The following is an 18,475-nucleotide window of genomic DNA, read 5'->3' as shown; positions in this document are numbered from 1 at the left end:
AAAATATTATTTAATATAAATTTTTTTATTTTTTTTTTTTTTTTTTTTTTTTTTTTTTTATTTTTTTTGATGTAATTGTTTATTTTTAATATTGATAAACATACACATAAAGATAAAGTCCATTTTAAATAACTATGTGTTTAATACAATTTTGCAAATTCATATAAATATTATATATATATATATAATATATATATTAAGAAATATTTATATTTTTTTAATTTGTAAAATTTAAAACTATTCATTTTATTATAAAAAGAAATTCATATATATATATATATATATATATATATATGTAACAAAAATTATTTGTTATTATTATTTTATTTGATTGTTATATATATTTTATAACATTAATTTTTGTTTTTTTTTCTGTATTTAAATATAAAAATGTGAAATGTTGAGTTTTATAAAATTATTATTATTTTTTTTTAATTTTATGATCTTTCAAGGAAAGGTTATATTATGTGTAAATCATAAAAGTTCAGATTTATCCTTATTTTTATATTCTCATAGAATTTATGAAAACAAAAAGAAAAATCATGTGAGGAAAAAATTAAGTATATTAAATTTAAAGAAGAGACTAGACCCGAATGATAAATACACAGTGATTAAAAGGCATGAATCCAAAATACAAAGAAATTTAAAAAGAAAGTATATGATTGAAAGATATAAAGAAAAGAGGCAACAATTAAAAAAATATATATCTGAAGCTTCGTCACCTATTGAATATGTTTATTGGAAATATAAACTTTCAACATTACCTAGAGATTCCTGTCCAGTACGATATAGAAATAGATGCGCAATAACAGGTATGTAATAATAGTATTATATATATATATATATATATATATATATATATATATAGGTACATATTTTTAACATATATATACATAAATATTTATATATCATATTATAGGAAGAGCTAGAGGATATTACTCCTTCTTTGGTTTATGCAGACATCAAGCAAGATCTCTTATACAAAAAATGTTTTTTCCTGGATTTGTCAAAGCAAGTTGGTAATATCATTTCAAATAGTTTTGAAGGTTATAAAATGAATAAAAGGACAATGAATATATATATATATATATATATATTTTATTAAAAGGAAAGAAGAAAATAAAGAAGATTGTAAAAGGAACAAATAAATAAAACAATAATTTTGAATGTACATATAAATATTTTTATATCACCCTATATATATATATATATATATATATATATATATATATATATGTATATATTTTTTTTTTGTTTGTTTGATTATATTTTATCTGCATTATTTTAAACAACTAAAATATATTTTTATGGATATAATCTATATCCACTTACACGTTGACATATATATATATATATATGCACATTTTTTTCTTAATTTTTTTTGTACTAATATGAAATACTATATATATGTATTTCATTATAATATATAGAAAATAAAATAATAACCATTATTATATAAATAATAATAATAACATATATAATTTTTTTTTTTTTTTTTTATTCATAAAAAGGTACATATATATATATATATATATATATAATTACGTTTTCTGAGATTGCACATTTCCTTTTAAAGGAAAAAAAATCTTCTCCATTAAACAAATATGAAAATCTTCTTGTAAAAAATATATAATAAATTAATATTTTTTTTTTTTGTGTTCATTTTAATTAAGTATTTTATGAAAAAACCAAAAAATGATATTGATTATATGTAAATATAAAAAAAAAAAAAAAAAGAAAAGAAAATTAACTGCTTGCATAACAAAATAATAATAATATATATATATAATATTTATATATGTATAATGTATTTGATTTTAAAAGTTATTTTAAAAAGTAAGCATAATAAATTAAAAATAAAAAAATATATATATAAGAAAGCTTACTATAATATATATATATATATTATTTATATTTATAATATGTAAATTTTCATAATTCAATTTTCATAAATTTCACCATTTTTAATATAAAAACTTATATATATATATATATATGTATGAATTTTTTTTTTTTTTTTTTTTTTTTTTTTTTCCAACATATTAATTGTTATCCTTATGAATACACTAATATAAAATATATAAATATTTAGAAATATTTGTATTTAAAAAGTGTATATCATCTAAAAGATAATTATATCTGTACCACTACAATTGAAAAATATATTATTAACACATTTATACTATATATATAAAAATATATATTCATATATAAATATTTTTAAAACCATATATAGATTTCTATATGACAGATTAAATGATACTTACCTATAATCATACATAAAATTAGAAAGATAATATTTTATTATATTGTTTTCTGAAATGATTATAAGAGTAAATTTTATATTGTCATAAAATTTTAATAATATACATATATATATATATATATATATATATATATGTTTATGTGGCACAAAAGGGTAGATATAATTTATACAGGTGTATAAATCTACAATATAAGAACCTACAAAAAGAAAATATATAGCAATCATATATAAATATATATATATATATATATATATATATATATATATATATATATATGTTATATGTAAATATATTAATTATTCTATAAGTTTATATTTTATAATAATTATTCTTTTATGCTACATGTAATTGAAGTAAAATGCTTAAGATAGGAAATGTTGTGAAGAATAAAAGGTGTTTTTTAAAATATGACGTAAAATTTTATAGTAGTAAGAAAAAGGTGGAGACGAAAAAAAATAAAGAACAGAAATATAATTTATGGAGATGGGGATGTCCAGGTGATAGTTTATTTTCTTCTATAAAAGTTGGAGAAAAAAACAAGATGCCTGAAAAATTAAGTGAATTTGAAAATGTAAACATAGGGAAAATATCAGCTGGTTGTAATCATTCAGCTTTTATTATAGATGGAAAAATTTTTACATATGGATTAAATGATAAAGGTCAGTTAGGAAGAACATTAGATGGAAATGAAAAATCACAAAATTATTCATTAATACCAAAAGAAGTAAAAACAAATGAAGATATAAAATTTACAAATGTATGTTGTGGATATAAACATACATTAGCTATTGATGAAAATAATGAATTGTATAGTTGGGGATGGGGGGGAAATCTTTTTAAAGGAGCTAATGGATTAGGTCAAGGAAATAAAAATAATATAAATATACCTAAAAGAGTTGAAACATTTAAAAATGAAGATTCTGAATTTATAAATATATCATGTGGTGAACAACATAGTTTAGCTTTAACAAAAAATGGAAAAGTTTATGGATGTGGAAAAGGAGAATTTGGAAGGTTAGGTAAAGGTAATCATGGTGATCAATTATTTTTTGAAGAAATAGATTATTTTGTTAGTAATAATATTGAAATTAAGGATATAAGTTGTGGACATAGCTTTTCAGCAGCCCTTTCAAAAAATGGAGATGTATATGTTTGGGGAAGAAATGATTATGGTCAATTAGGTATAGAAAATAGTATTGGAGATCTATATTCTCATGAAGTATATCCTAATAAAGTTAAATATTTTGAAATTGAAAATATTAAAATAAAATATATTGCTTGTGGTGATAATCATATGATTGCTTGTTCAGAAAATAATATTATTTATTTTTGGGGATCAAGAGCTTGGCTTGAACCCAAAGCTATAACATTAAATCCTTTATATGAAAATAGTTTAATAAAAAAAAATATCGAAAAAATTGACGCAGGAGGTAGTACATATTATTATTCAATGCTCCTATCTGATTATAAATTATATTCATGGGGAAAATATAATTCCTCTTGTTTAGCTTTAAATGATAAAAAAAATCATAACGAACCAACCTTAGTAGATTCTGCCCTATTTAATAATGAAAAGATATGTGATATCTCGTGTGGTAGAGGACGCGTTCTTGCAAAAACATTGGCAAATAATTAAAGCATACAAAAATGAAATAAATAAAAAAAAAAAAAAAAAAAAAAAAAATATATATATATATATATTTATTTATATTCATACTTATATATATTTTAATTTGTCCCTTTTTAAGTAATACCAATTTTTATAATTCTTTCAAATGAGAAACTTATGTTCTTGTTTCCTCTTTTTTTTCCCTTTTTTTTTCTTTTTTTTTGGTTCATGAAAAATATGTTGATATTAAGAGACAAAAAAAATAAAAATATATACAATGGTAATTATACCTTTTTAATTTATTTCATCATAATGTTTTTTTTAATTAATTTATATTTATAATTTATAGTTTTTAATAGTACACATATTTTTAAGTATTAAAATAAAATAATAAAAAAAAAAAAAGAAAGAGAAAAAAAAACTTATTTTGTGCATTAATTTTTGCATATAATTTGAATATAATATAATAAAATTATTACATTTAGACATAAAATTTGTTATCCTATAAAAATGTATATAAAATATATATATATTATATATATATACAATATTATCTATTTAATAATAAAAAAAAGAAATAGGAAAAAATAATAAAAATAAAATACGAAACCATAATTCGGCAATCTCTACATATATTTGTACCATTGTTTTCTTTTTTTTTTAAATATCATAAATACATTTTATATATATCATATAAGACCGAAAGAAAAAAAAAACTTTAAATTATAATGAACTAATTTATTATATTTTTTTTTTTTTTTTTTTAAGTTTATATAAAAATATACAAATAAAGGTGCGAGATATTTTTACTTTTCAATAATTTATTCACAAATTTTAAAGAATTCATTATTTATATGTTTTATTTTAAAACATGCTAATTATTATATAAATATTAAGGTTTTTTTTTTTTTTTTTTTTTTATCTTTTCCAATTAATATAAATATATATATTATATATATATATATATATATATATATATATATATATATGTATAATATAAAAGAAGACTTACAAAAATTTAGGTAATATATATTCCCAAAATAAATAATCAAACTCTTTTCATTTCTTTTTTTTATTTATTTTATACACATTATTATATCATAAATATATGTTATTATTTTTCTTTTTTTTATAATAATACTTTCATTTTATTAATTTTTTGCAATAATTAATCTATACTATATATATTTTTTTTTAATTTTTCTCTTTTCATTTTTTTGTTTTAATAAAACATTAAAAGAAGAATTAAATTATTTTTTTTACATTTATAGGATATTATTTTATAAGTATAAATATATATATTAATTATATATTTATAAATACTTAAAAATATAATAAATATTTTTTTATGTATATATAATAAAATATTTATTCATATAATAAATTATCATTATATCCATATAAATTATAATATATGCAATGTAATTATATATATATATATATATATATATATATATATATAATATGTACAACATTAATATTTTCTTCAATATATAAATAATATATATATAAATATATATTATTTATATATATATATATATTATATATATAGAAAGAACAATAATAATGAATATGTATAATTATTACATATCATCATAAGTACCCAAGAATATTTATAAAAATGAAATATTCACATACAAAATGTATAAAAATATAACTTGTTTAAAAATTAAGAAATATTTTGTCCCTTAATATTTTTTTTATGCTCTATTTAAACAATATTTTATATGAAGAATTCATTTTTTTATAATAATTAATTGAGAATTGAAAAAAAAAAAAAAAAATTAAATTAAAATTAAAATTAAAAATCAAATAAAAGCAAAGCAAAAGAATTATTATTTTTATCTACTTTTCAATATGACGTAAATATATTAAATTGAACATTTTTTACAAAAATAAAATAATTATAATTTATATAATAAAATATTATAGTATTCAGAATTTAAAACAATATTATATATAATATATATATTTATGAATATATAATATATATTATATATTTATTATATAACCTTTTCAGTGGTGATTATATATTATATATAATATTATAAATAGATAAATAGCAAAAGGGAACAATTTATAAAAAAAACAAACAAACTAATATTATATAAATTAAATAATATATGTTTAAATTCTTTTTTACTGAAGAATTATAAAATTGAATATAAAAATTTTGTGAATGATCCAAAATAAAAAATACAGAAATTGTGTTCGTATTATATAAATATTTATATATATCAAGAATATACATATATATATATATATATATTTACATATATTAGTATTTATGTATTTTTTATTTTTTTAGTAAATAAAAAGACAGTATGGATTCAATGTTAAGTTCTCCTCAGCTACCTGCAAACGCAGGGAGTAATATTACAAGCAATAACAATAACAATAATAATACAAATGAAAATCAGAGAGTACCATTTTTTCAAAAGATAGTATCCATTATTGTACAGATGTTAATTATGCATTTGGTAATGTATTTTTTATCGGGTGGGAAAAACAATATGATGTCTAAGTCTGGAATAATGGATAGAACTAATGTCCTTTTAAAAAATAGTTTTGAGAAAGGTGATATATTTGATATATATATTTTTTTAAGTAATAATCAATCATTAGATTTTGAATACTTGAAAAACAATAGTAAATTAATTAATATAAGAGAAAAAGAATTATATAACCATAAAACATTTAGTTCTTATGAAAAATTAAATTATACTTTTAATTTAAATGATAGTTGGAAAGATGAAAAATATTTAAGTGTTGTACTTGTTCCTATTCATTTTTATAAAAAAAGAAATTATCCATTAATCAAAAATACAACATTGAAATATGAATTTAAAGATAAAGTTTTAGTTGAAAATATTCCACTTACCGTAAAAATGGTACCATTTGAATCACAAGAAGAAGAGAAATATAATTTAATGGATCCAAGTAATAATATAAAAAGAAAAAATATAGAAGAACAAAAAAAGAAAAAAAGAAATCAACAATTATATCACATTAAAAGAAGAATTGATATTAATATTATATATGATGATGGAAAACATATGGCAAAAGAATTTAAAATGCCTTATTTTAAAAATTGGAAAGTTAATTTAACTTCAAATACATATACACCACCAATCTTTTTATCTGATTTCTGGTTAATAGAAAAAGATTATTATGTTCTAGATGATAATTTTTTAAAATCTAAAGATAAACGAGTTAATTATATATGTACATATGATCCATATATGTTAACAAAAAAACAAAATGATATACATTTATATATAACAGAACAAAATATGGATGAAAATAAAAAGTTACATATAGAAATAAATTATGGAACATGTAGTTTTATATATTTTATGTTTATAAAACAAATAAGTTATTCACTTAATATGATGAATGAAACTGCAGCATCAGCTGCTACTACAACTACTACAAATAATAATAATAATAATAATAATAATAATAATATTTTTTCAATTCAAAATATAACAAATATTACAGCAAATAAAGAAGTACATATGATGAAGAAAATATTAATGACTACTAATATTTATATGTTAATATTTTCAGCTATTTTTATTTTACTTCATTCCATATTCTCATTTTTCGCATTTAAAAATGATATGCAATTTTGGTATAAAAATGAATCTATGGAAGGATTATCAGCATTGAGTGTTATAACAGCATTTGTTTGTGATATTATATTAGCCTTATATTTATATGATTCAGAAAAAACATCATGGTTATTATTATTTGAAATGTTTATAGGAGTTGCATTGTCAGCTTGGAAAGTAACCAAAGCTGTACATGTATCCTTTAGTAAAAAATACCCATTTATTATATTTAAAGATAAAAAAAATTATACAGAATCAATGACCAAAAAATATGATAAAATTGCAATAAAATATGTAGGTATTTTATTAATACCATGCCTTATAGGATATGCTATATATGCCTTATTCTATTTTAAATACAAATCTTGGTATTCCTATATTATTTCAGTATTAGCAGGAACTGTTTATACCTTTGGGTTTATTATGATGACACCTCAACTTTATATTAATTATAAATTAAAATCTGTTGAACATTTACCATGGAAAGCATTAATATACAAATCATTAAATACATTTATTGATGATGTAGCTTTCTTTTTAATCGATATGCCATGGATGCATAAACTTTCTTGTTTTCGTGATGATATAATTTTCTTGTGTTATATTTATCAAAGATGTATATACAAAGTAGATAAAAATAGAAATGATACACTTACACAAAATGAAAAAATAGACAACAACAATAATGCAAATCAAAATGAACAATTAAGGGAATTGACACAGGAACAAAATGTTGTAGACTCTCACGACAAAAAAAATGATTAACGAGGAGTCATACATCTTATTATAAATATATATATATTTATATATATATGTGTAATTTTATTTTTTTAAAGTAACAAACTTAAACGTTACCTTTTTTTATACATTATTAACATTTTAGTATAAAAATTAATATATTATACTGTTTTATGTATTTATTATTTATATATATTTATGTTTTTTTTTTTTTTTTTTCCTTTTTTTTTTTTAATTAATTTTGTTGTTAATATAAAAACACACAAAAATAACATAAAAATATAATATAATATAATATAATATAATATAATATAATATAATATAATATAATATAATATAATATAATATAAATTAATTTTATGTATTCATATGTATAATAAAAAAAAAAAAAAAAAAATTGTTATACATATGTAACATTGTTAAACGTATGTCTGCATAACTATTTTTATGTTTTATCAAAATAATTAAAATTAAAAAATATGCGACCTAAAAAGAAACATAAACAAGATAATATATATATATATATATATATATGTATACATCAATACAATGTTAAAAAATAATGTGTGCAAATGTATATACTAAAATGCACGAGATGCATCATACACGTTGTAAAAAAAATATTTTTTTTTTTTCTTCTTTTTTCTATGAAGTTGATATTTTGTATGTTTTTTATTTTTCTGTATATTTTTGAATTTATTAAGAATTGTATTTAATTCAAAGTAATAATTAAATATATATATATATATATATACTTTGTTTATTTTTTATTTTTATAATTTTCTTGTTGTTTTTGTTTTGTAATTATATATCATTATTAGTCATAATTCATATATATATATATATATATATATATATAATTATTAGATTCAAAAGAAATAAATAAACAAATTATAAGTGTCACACAAATTGATTTTTTTTTTAAATTTCACTACCACAAGAAGGATATTGATAATAATATATTGTAGGGAATGTATTGATATATAATTAAACTAATTAAAAACAACTATATATTTTTATTTCTTATAATTTATTTATTATGTAAATTTTTTTTTACTATAATTTTATTTTTCTATGTACAGCCAAAAAAAAAAAAAAAAAAAAAAAAAAATTCGGAAAAGCTAGACAACTGTCAAATAGTACGAACAAATTGAACCAAAATTAAAGATAAAAAAAAAAAAAAAAAAATGAAATCACATAATTTGGACCTAATAAAAAACCAAAATTTTGATAAAAATCATAATTTTATAAATTATAGTGAACTGTATAAAAAATATAAAGAAAAATATAATGTTAAATCATTCAATAAATTACCAGTAAGTGCTTATACATATCCAAGATATTCCAAAATAACTAATTTTGATGAATTAAAAACAGAGTTAATGTATGAAAAAGATATTAATGAAAATGAGGAAGAATATGATGACGACGATGACCAAGATAATATAAATAATTATGATGGAAATATTGAAATATTATTTCCTATGATAAACGAAAAAGAAAATGAAGATATAAAAAAAAAAAAAAAAGATAATATTTATAAAAGTGAAAAAAAATCCTTAAGACAAAGAATATATGATGGAGAAGTAATGTTTTATGAAGATTATATAGAACAATTAGCTGTTAAAGATTATGAACATTTTTTTAAAAAACCTTATGAAATTAAAAGGAAAGATGAAGGTGGGAAAAATTATTTTTATGGAAAAAAATTGGAAATGAATAAAGAAGAAGATATTTATCGTAAGTTTTACGGTTTTGATGATGCATATTTTTTAAAAAAAATTCAATTAAAAAATAAATCCCCTCAAAAAGAAAAAAATAAGGAAGAAAAACAAAAAAAAAGGAATGAAGAAAAAATATTAGAAAGACAATGTGGAAAAAAACTAAGTTATGAAGATAAAAAATTTATATTAAATATTATAGAAGAAAATCAATTACAAGATAATAGTATATATAAATATTATATGCAAAATAAATGTATATTTGATAAAAATTTACCGGAATTTAAAAAGAAAGAATTATTATGTGGTTATATACCTGATATTATTTTACCAGCTAATGTAAGAAAAGTTAAACATCCTAAAAATTGTGGAGTCCCATTAAGTAGTTTACATATATATGCTCAGTTTATCCATGAGTTATTTAAATGCCCATATATTTATAATGCCATAGATGTTGAATTAGGCAAATATTGGAAAACAAATGAAAATGAATTACTAAAGATTATGAAATCGGAAAAAATTAAAAAGGGCTATAAAAAAGATATATACACAGCAACAAAGGAACAATTAGAAAAGTCAAGTGCAAAATTGAAAATTTTATTAAAAAATGATGAAGTTCGAGATGATACAAGAAAGAAGTTTACTATAAATTTTAAAATGCCAAAGAAGGAAAAAACAAATTTAGTTGTATCTAAAGGTAGGTACATCATATAAAATAAAAAAAAAAATAATAATGTAAATATAATTAATTTATTTGGTAACTATGAATCGTATTAAAAAAAAAAAATTTGATTAAAAAAATTATTTATTTGTTTTTCCAATTATTTACAATTCTAATATATATATATATATATATATATATATATATATATATATATATATGTGCATACTAATCCTCAACAATGATGTCTTTTTTGTTTTTCATTTTGTATATTTTTTTATATTTTATTATTCTATTTTATTTAATTCATCAAGTTTATAAATATCCTAGTTATATAAATCTCTGTTGTATTTATTTATTTATTTTTAAATATATTTATATACATACGTAAAATAATTTTATCAGTATTCATATATTATTATATCAACAAAAATGTGCACTTTTCAATATTATTTCTATATATAATCGTTTGCTTATTAAAAAAATTTCATAAAACAAATTATACATAGATTCATATGCTATAACAGGTTTATAATATATACATATATATAATTAATATATTTTATTACTAAATAATATAAACATTATTCATTTAGTTATTTTTTCTTTTTATATTTCACAATTTTTTTAATTTTAATTTTTTTCAAAAAAAAATGTTCTTATTTTAAAATATTTATATTTTTGGTTATATCATATAAAAACATAATACAAAAAAATTTAACATAAAAAAAAAAAAAAAAAAAAAAAATACATATTAAAAAAAAATTACTATATATATATGTATATATATATATATATATATATATATATATATATATATGTATTTTCATCTTTTGGACCATTGCTTCATGGCTCTGGATTTTTTCCTTCCAGGCATTTTAGGAAATTTCTGTCTCATATCCTCATATAAAATATCATGTTGTTTTAGCTCATTATATATATGTGGACATGCATTTAATAATGCTCTTCCTACAGCTAATCTTGCTGCTTTTGATTGTCCACTTATTCCTCCTCCTTTTAATTTTATAAAAACATCAAATACGCAAGCTGTATTTGTAATATAAAATGGTTCTAACACATCCATTCTGTTATAGAAATAAGGCCACCGTATATATAAATCTTCATTATCATTTATTTTAATAATACCAGAACCTCTTTTTATATATACATATGCACATGATCTTTTATTTGTCCCAATACCTTCAGATTCCTCTAACCATTCATTATTATCATGCCAAAAGGTTTTTACTCTTTTGTTATTAAAATTATCTATTAATATTTTATTTATTATAGAATCATTATAATTATTTGCACTTTCACTGATTTTTATATTATTAGAACAAAAATCACCTTGGTTTTTTTTATCTTCCTCTTTTTCTTTTTTTGTTGTTTCTAATTCCATAATTTTTTTATCAATTTGTGAAAATTCTTCTGAATCATTTTCTTGTCGTTCACTAGAAAAAAAATTTTCAATAACGAACGGACTTGTATCTGGAGAAAATGGTGGGGACCTCATAATAATTCTTTGGATTTCTGTAGTTGTCTTAATTCCCAACTCTTTAGATAAATACAATGCTTCATCTAATGATAAAATATAATCATTTTTAGGTTTTTTACTTATTTCATTTTGTGTAGAATAATTATGTATGTACTGAATAAAAAATCCTTTATTAATATTTTCCTTGATATTTTTAAAAATGACATTTCTTAAAGATCTTATACCTATCATACTATTTATATAAATATTAATATAATTTTATATAGGCATATGTAAATTTAGAACTTATATATATAATGTTATGGTTTGTTCTTTTTATTATTATTTTTTTTTTTTTTGTCCCTTTTTAATAAAACTCATTTATTTCTTTATTCATTCATTTTTTTCTTTTCCCAGTATGTTCTTATTCTTTAGAGAAAACATAAAAATATAAGGAATATTTTATAAATAAAATATATATATATATATATATATATATATATATATATATACATATATATATAGATACCCTATTTTTATAATTTCTTTTCTTTCCTTTATTTTTTACTTTATTTAATTTTTCTCCCTTTTGCCATTATCCTTTATAATTAAGAATAAAAATAATCACTTATATTAAAATATATATCTAAACACTTTAAAAGTATTCAGTAATATTTTAATTTAAATTTTATAATTTTATTTAAATATTATATTTTTATAATTTTGTAATTTTAATTATATATATATATATATATATATTTATTTATTTATTTAATTATATATATATATAATTATTTTATTTTATTTATTTATTTTTATTTTTTTTTTTTTTTTATTCCCTCTGCAATTTTGATAAAAATATGTATAGGTACACTTTTGGTAGGGAAATATATACATAGTGAAAAATATATATTACTGAAGTTCACCCTTCTCGGCCTCTTGGCTAAGATCAATTTGTAGTACCTGTTCTTATCAGCGTGATAGCTGATATGGTCTCAATAGAGGCCTTATCAATTTCACAAAAATTTTTGATAGGGGAAAGGATAATTTGAAGCTTGCTTCTTATAACCTTTCGCGCGTTGCCTTACCCTTGCACTAAAGGTTTGTACAGTGCACCCTTAACAATTTTAAATCATCAATTTTTTATATATATTATTTTGTAATAATAAAAGAAAAGAAAAGAGAAGAAAATGAAATCATAAAAATAACTATAAAAATTAAAACTTTTATAAAAAGTTATATATTTCGTTTTTTTATCTTAATATAAATTAAATATAAAACTCGATAATAATAATTATGTAAATAATTATATAAAATCATATATATATATATATATATATATATATATATATATATATAATAAATAATAATATTAGTTTTAAGAAGATATTTTATTTAATATTTATTTTTATTAAAATATAAATATATATAATTATATAGTTATAATATATATACTTTATTTTATAGAAATGAAAAACTAATATACAAAATATATTTTATATATAAATATATATATATATAATCTTATTTTTTTTTATTTTTGTAAAAAAAATTAGAAACAATATTTTTCGTAAGATTTTTTTTTATCAGCATTTGGAAATTTTCTCATATATTATATTATAATTCCTTGATATATTTAAAATAATATAAATTTAATTTTTGAAAGGTTAAAAAATAAATCAAGTTTAAATGTCACTTGTTTTAAATTTTTTTTTTTTTTTTTTTTAACATATTTATGGAACTAATAAAAGCTATTATATATACCAAAAAAAAAATGATTAAAGAAATAAATAAATAAAATAAAATGAGAAACAGAAAAAAGAGGATAATGTGTTTTCACATAAAAAAGGAGTACTATTAAAAAATAAAATATACATAAATATATATATATATAATATATATATAATAAATAGGCTACATAAAAATTAAAAAAATATATATGATATTTTTATAACAAAGAAAATATTTAAAAAAATAAAATGGTTAATTTTTATTATTTACTAATAAATAAATATGAAAAAAAAAATATATATATATATATATTTAATATATATATTTTTTTAATGTATTCCAAAAAGGTGTATAAAACTCAAAGTGTTATATATTTTTTATATATCATTTCATAAACATATCATCAAGTTGATTCATTGTTTTATTAACATTATCGTCAGATGCTATTTTGACGTCCTCACTTTTTATAGTATTTTTTTTCATTTCTGTATTGTTTGAGAATTTAAAATTTTTCCTACTATTGCTAATACTATCATTCGTGAAATCATGTTTCTTTACATTTTCTCCATTATAATTTAATCCCTTGAGTAGTCTTCTTTTGGTCTCTTTCTTTCTATCTTCAAAGTTATTAATAATTATTTTTACGGATTTCCTTTCCGGTTCCTGTATCTTATTTAGTAAATCTATATCAGAATATTGTTTTAAGTCTGGTGTTGAACCTAGTTTGAAATCTTGTCTTAAATCTTGACCAAAATCTTCGCCAAAATCTTGTACAAAATGTTGATCGTAATTCTTCTGCAAATTTTCTCCAAATAATTCTCTGAAATATTGTCTTCTTTCTTGTTGCAGTTGTTGTGTTTCTTCCATACCATCATCCATTTCTGGTATATAATTACTTTTGATAAGATTTTTAGAACATTTTTCATCACTATGTTTACGCGACTTCATATATATTACTCCAACAAATATGGATAATAATGCTAGAAAAAATAATATGACAGAAGCCAACAAATAATGACTATCATATTCATACAAATTATATAAGGCATTTTCACAGATATAAGAAAGGACTTCATCATGCTGTGCTTCATTAGAATCTATAGTATAATTTTTTCCTCTCCGTGGAGATTCCTGGAAATTGGGAATATTTACATCTGTTACAATTTTTATAGGAATATGAATTTCTCCATATATTTTGGATTTCCCATCAATAGGTATAATAGCTATAACGATATCTGTTTCATATACTCCTTTCTTGTAAGCAGAGAAAACAACAGGAATATGCTTTTTCTTACCTTTTTCTAAATTAAATTTAACAAAATAACAATCCATTTGCATCCATAATCCTCCTAATAAAGTTGTCAAAACTGCTCCTTCTGCATTAACTAAACTGTCATTTATAGTTCTTTTCTTTGTAGAAATTATTTTTATAGATGTCCTTGTTAATATATCTAACACCTCTTCTGCTTGAGGAATAAAACCTTGGTTATAACAAACGGAATATACCAAAGCACTCACACCACATACATGAGGAGCAGCCATAGAAGTACCTGTAAAGATCTTGTACGAGTTATTTGGAATAGTTGAATATATGTGATGACCTGGGGCTAAAATGTGCACACTCTTGTGTCCATAATTTGAGAACGGAGAAATTTCAAAATTTCTGCTAATGGAGGCCACACTACAAAAAAAAAAAAAAATTAAAAATTAAAAATTAAAAATAAAAAATAAAAAATAAAAAATAAAAAAATAACAATAATAATAATAAACATGTATATATATATATATATATATATATATATATATATCCATATATACATATTAATTCTTTTCCAACTTGCATATATTTTATACATATTCTGTATTACCTATAAACATGAGGAAATGTAAATGTTGCAGGGTATAAAGGTGAAATATCATTATCGTTACTTTTATTTCCAGATGCTGCTATTAACACACTACCCTTTCCATTTAATGTATATTTTAATCTCTCCACAGCTAGATGTAAATTAACGTCGAAATGACTAGAGCCCCAACTAGCATTTATAATTGGTGCTTTATTTAATATACATACATTTAAAGCCTTAATAGCATGAAAACTTCCACCATATTTTTTTCCATCAATAAATCTTAATGATATTAATGTAATATTAGGAGCTACACCTACTACACCTAAATCATTAGCTACACCTCCTATAATACCAGTGACATGTGTACCATGACCTGAAGCATCTGTAGGATTTTTTACCATGAAATTATAAAAATCTTCAGTCATTTCATATTTTTCATTATATTCTGGAATATATAAATTACTATTTAAATCAACATGATTTACATCTGCTCCTGAATCAACAACACATACCTTTACATTCTTATTCCCATATCCAGCCAAAAACCACGCATTGAACACTCTAATAATTGACAAATTCCATGTGGAATAATCTCTTAATTCCTTAGGTAAAAAATTTAAAATTTCTTTCTCAATATTTGAACGTTTTGAATTTAACTTTTTAGCAAATAATATAAGTGGTTCAATATTTAAGAATTTATTTAAAAAAGAATATTTGTTGTTATATAATTTTTTATTGGCTTTTATATATTTTTTCTTTGGAGATCTATCATACACAGAATCTTCTTCCTTTATATAATCCGCTTCGTATGTATGGTAGGTACTAGAAAAACTCCAATTTTCAACATATTCGTGTAGATCATTATGTAATATTAATAGTGCTTGTTTAAGTAAATCCATATTATTCATATCAAAAACAGTTGGTATAAAAATACAAAGAAAATTGATGGGTGTTGATATATCATATGATATTTTATCAAATTCTTTAAAATGTTCTTTAAAATATTTTTCTAAATTTTTCTTTGCATTATTTATAACATTTTTCATATTTTTCGAATGAAGATCTAATTCTCCTTTAAGTACAAGTATCAATTCTTGTTTCGACGTGTGATTATTTTTTAAGTTTAATAGATATTGATCTACAAGTTTATCAACATTTAACAAAATTTGTTTATTATTATTAAGACCATTATTATCATTATTTTTACCAGTTTGTTGTTTCTTATTTTTGTGGGAAATATCATTTTTATTATGATAAATTAAAGTATCTTCTTTTTCATTTTCATTACCTGAGAAACTTAAAAAGTTTATAAAACGTCTGAACATACTTGGTGATTCTTTATTATTATTATTATGATAATTGATTTCTTCGTCATTCATACTATTACTATTACTATTATTATTATTATTATTATTATTATTATTATTATTATTATTATTATTGTGTTTGTGTATGCCTACGTTTGGATTATTTCCTCCTTTTTGTTGTGTATTTTCTTTTTCCTTTTTTGATTTTTTACCATAATATAATGTCCCCGTACCATCATAAAGGTTTGTATTTTCCTCCTTATTTATTTTTTGATTTAATTCAATAAGAGATCCTTTTTTTTCTTCTTCATCATATATACCATCCATATCCATAAATTTAGGATTCTTTGTCATTAAAACTATTTTGTATTTTTTTTCTCCATTGTTTGATACTACTATATATCTTTGATGAGTAAAACTACTATTATCGTTTTCATTAAAAGGTATATTAATACCTCCTATACTATTTTTTGAAATATCTGAGGCATCAATAGAAATATCATTTAATATATCGTTAGAATTGGTTACTATAGTATAGTGGTCATATACTTTTGTTATTATGTTTCCTTCATTATTTAATGTATTGAAATTATGAAGAGAATTCGATTTTCCTTTATCAGTAATATCCTCCTTATTACTTTCTTTATTTATTATATCATCTTTATTTCCTTTCTTTGTAGGTATACCTTTATTTAGTTGATCATTTATGATATCTTTTTTGGCTTCCACATTTGTTGATATATAGCTTTGTTTTTTTTCCTCTTTTAATTTTTGATTATCACCCCCTTTTATTTTGTTACTAGCTAAATTCTTATTGATTATTTTTTCTTTAATTATTTTAAATATTTTATCATAATCCAAAATATTTTTATTTTTTATATTTGGATTCTGTTTCAATTTAAGTATTTCGCCCTTAATTAATTCATCAAGAGATTTATCATTTTTATAATTTGAAGAATTTTTTTCATTTAATTTGTATTTATTATTTTCCTCATGTCCAGAGTTATCATTATTACTTACATCGGCACTTAGTTCCTTATTTTCAGAACTTAAACTTAATTCTAATAAATTTATGACATCATTATATTCTTTTTCCAAATCATTTTCTTCTTCATATTCCTCTTTTTTCTCATTTTCTTTTTTTTTTTCTATTTCTATTTCTTCTCCCTTTGTTTTTTTTTCTAACTCTTTTCTTCCTTTCTCAAAATTAGCTGATAACTCATATATCTCAAATAATGGTTTGTAATTTTGTTCTAACTCAGACAAAAAGGATTTCCTATCATTTATATTATTATTTAGAATCCTGTTTTTCTTCCTTAGTTTATAATTATACAATTCTATATTACTTAAAAAATTATTAATATTACATTCCTTATAAAAGATAAATTTTATTAATATCAAGGAAACCACATAAATAATATTCAGCATTATACGAAAAGAGAAAAAAAAATAACAAAAAAAAAAAAAAAAAAAAAAAAAAAAAAAAAAAAAAAAAAAAAA

At 19.2% G+C, this 18,475-nt stretch overlaps 6 protein-coding genes and 1 non-coding gene across 7 annotated transcripts; 5 read left to right on the top strand and 2 right to left on the bottom strand.

Annotated features, from left to right (window-relative positions):
• Positions 1 to 397: 397 nt before the first annotated feature.
• Positions 398 to 1,023, top strand: PRSY57_1135900 (apicoplast ribosomal protein S14p/S29e precursor, putative; the record flags this gene model as incomplete). The annotated part of the gene is made up of 2 exons (XM_012908321.2): positions 398 to 812; positions 920 to 1,023. The coding sequence occupies 2 exons, from the start codon at positions 398 to 400 to the stop codon at positions 1,021 to 1,023; spliced, it is 519 nt and encodes a 172-aa protein (XP_012763775.1).
• Positions 1,024 to 2,625: 1,602 nt separating this feature from the next.
• On the top strand, positions 2,626 to 3,903 carry PRSY57_1135800 (UVB-resistance protein UVR8-like protein; the record flags this gene model as incomplete). The annotated part of the gene is made up of 1 exon (XM_012908320.2): positions 2,626 to 3,903. One exon carries the CDS (start codon positions 2,626 to 2,628, stop codon positions 3,901 to 3,903), a length of 1,278 nt encoding a protein of 425 aa, XP_012763774.2.
• A 2,297-nt stretch (positions 3,904 to 6,200) lies between these two features.
• On the top strand, positions 6,201 to 8,255 carry PRSY57_1135700 (putative membrane protein; the record flags this gene model as incomplete). The annotated part of the gene is made up of 1 exon (XM_012908319.2): positions 6,201 to 8,255. One exon carries the CDS (start codon positions 6,201 to 6,203, stop codon positions 8,253 to 8,255), a length of 2,055 nt encoding a protein of 684 aa, XP_012763773.2.
• A 1,160-nt stretch (positions 8,256 to 9,415) lies between these two features.
• Positions 9,416 to 10,663, top strand: PRSY57_1135600 (hypothetical protein; the record flags this gene model as incomplete). Its single annotated transcript, XM_012908318.2, has 1 exon — positions 9,416 to 10,663. The coding sequence occupies one exon, from the start codon at positions 9,416 to 9,418 to the stop codon at positions 10,661 to 10,663; it is 1,248 nt and encodes a 415-aa protein (XP_012763772.2).
• A 773-nt stretch (positions 10,664 to 11,436) lies between these two features.
• On the bottom strand, positions 11,437 to 12,339 carry PRSY57_1135500 (mitochondrial ribosomal protein S9 precursor, putative; the record flags this gene model as incomplete). The annotated part of the gene is made up of 1 exon (XM_012908317.2): positions 11,437 to 12,339. The coding sequence occupies one exon, from the start codon at positions 12,337 to 12,339 to the stop codon at positions 11,437 to 11,439; it is 903 nt and encodes a 300-aa protein (XP_012763771.2).
• Positions 12,340 to 13,010: 671 nt separating this feature from the next.
• On the top strand, positions 13,011 to 13,208 carry PRSY57_1135400. The gene has a single exon (XR_002204070.1). It is a non-coding gene; the product is annotated as a U2 spliceosomal RNA (small nuclear RNA).
• Positions 13,209 to 14,202: 994 nt separating this feature from the next.
• On the bottom strand, positions 14,203 to 18,403 carry PRSY57_1135300 (subtilisin-like protease 2; the record flags this gene model as incomplete). The annotated part of the gene is made up of 2 exons (XM_012908316.2): positions 14,203 to 15,499; positions 15,687 to 18,403. The coding sequence occupies 2 exons, from the start codon at positions 18,401 to 18,403 to the stop codon at positions 14,203 to 14,205; spliced, it is 4,014 nt and encodes a 1,337-aa protein (XP_012763770.2).
• Positions 18,404 to 18,475: the final 72 nt, after the last annotated feature.

The sequence above is a fragment of the Plasmodium reichenowi genome, chromosome 11, assembly GCF_001601855.1.
Source record: "Plasmodium reichenowi strain SY57 chromosome 11, whole genome shotgun sequence".
NCBI lineage: Eukaryota > Apicomplexa > Aconoidasida > Haemosporida > Plasmodiidae > Plasmodium > Plasmodium reichenowi.
The sequence above is the reverse complement of the archived record's forward strand: the minus strand, read 5'-3'. Positions and strand labels throughout refer to the sequence as shown.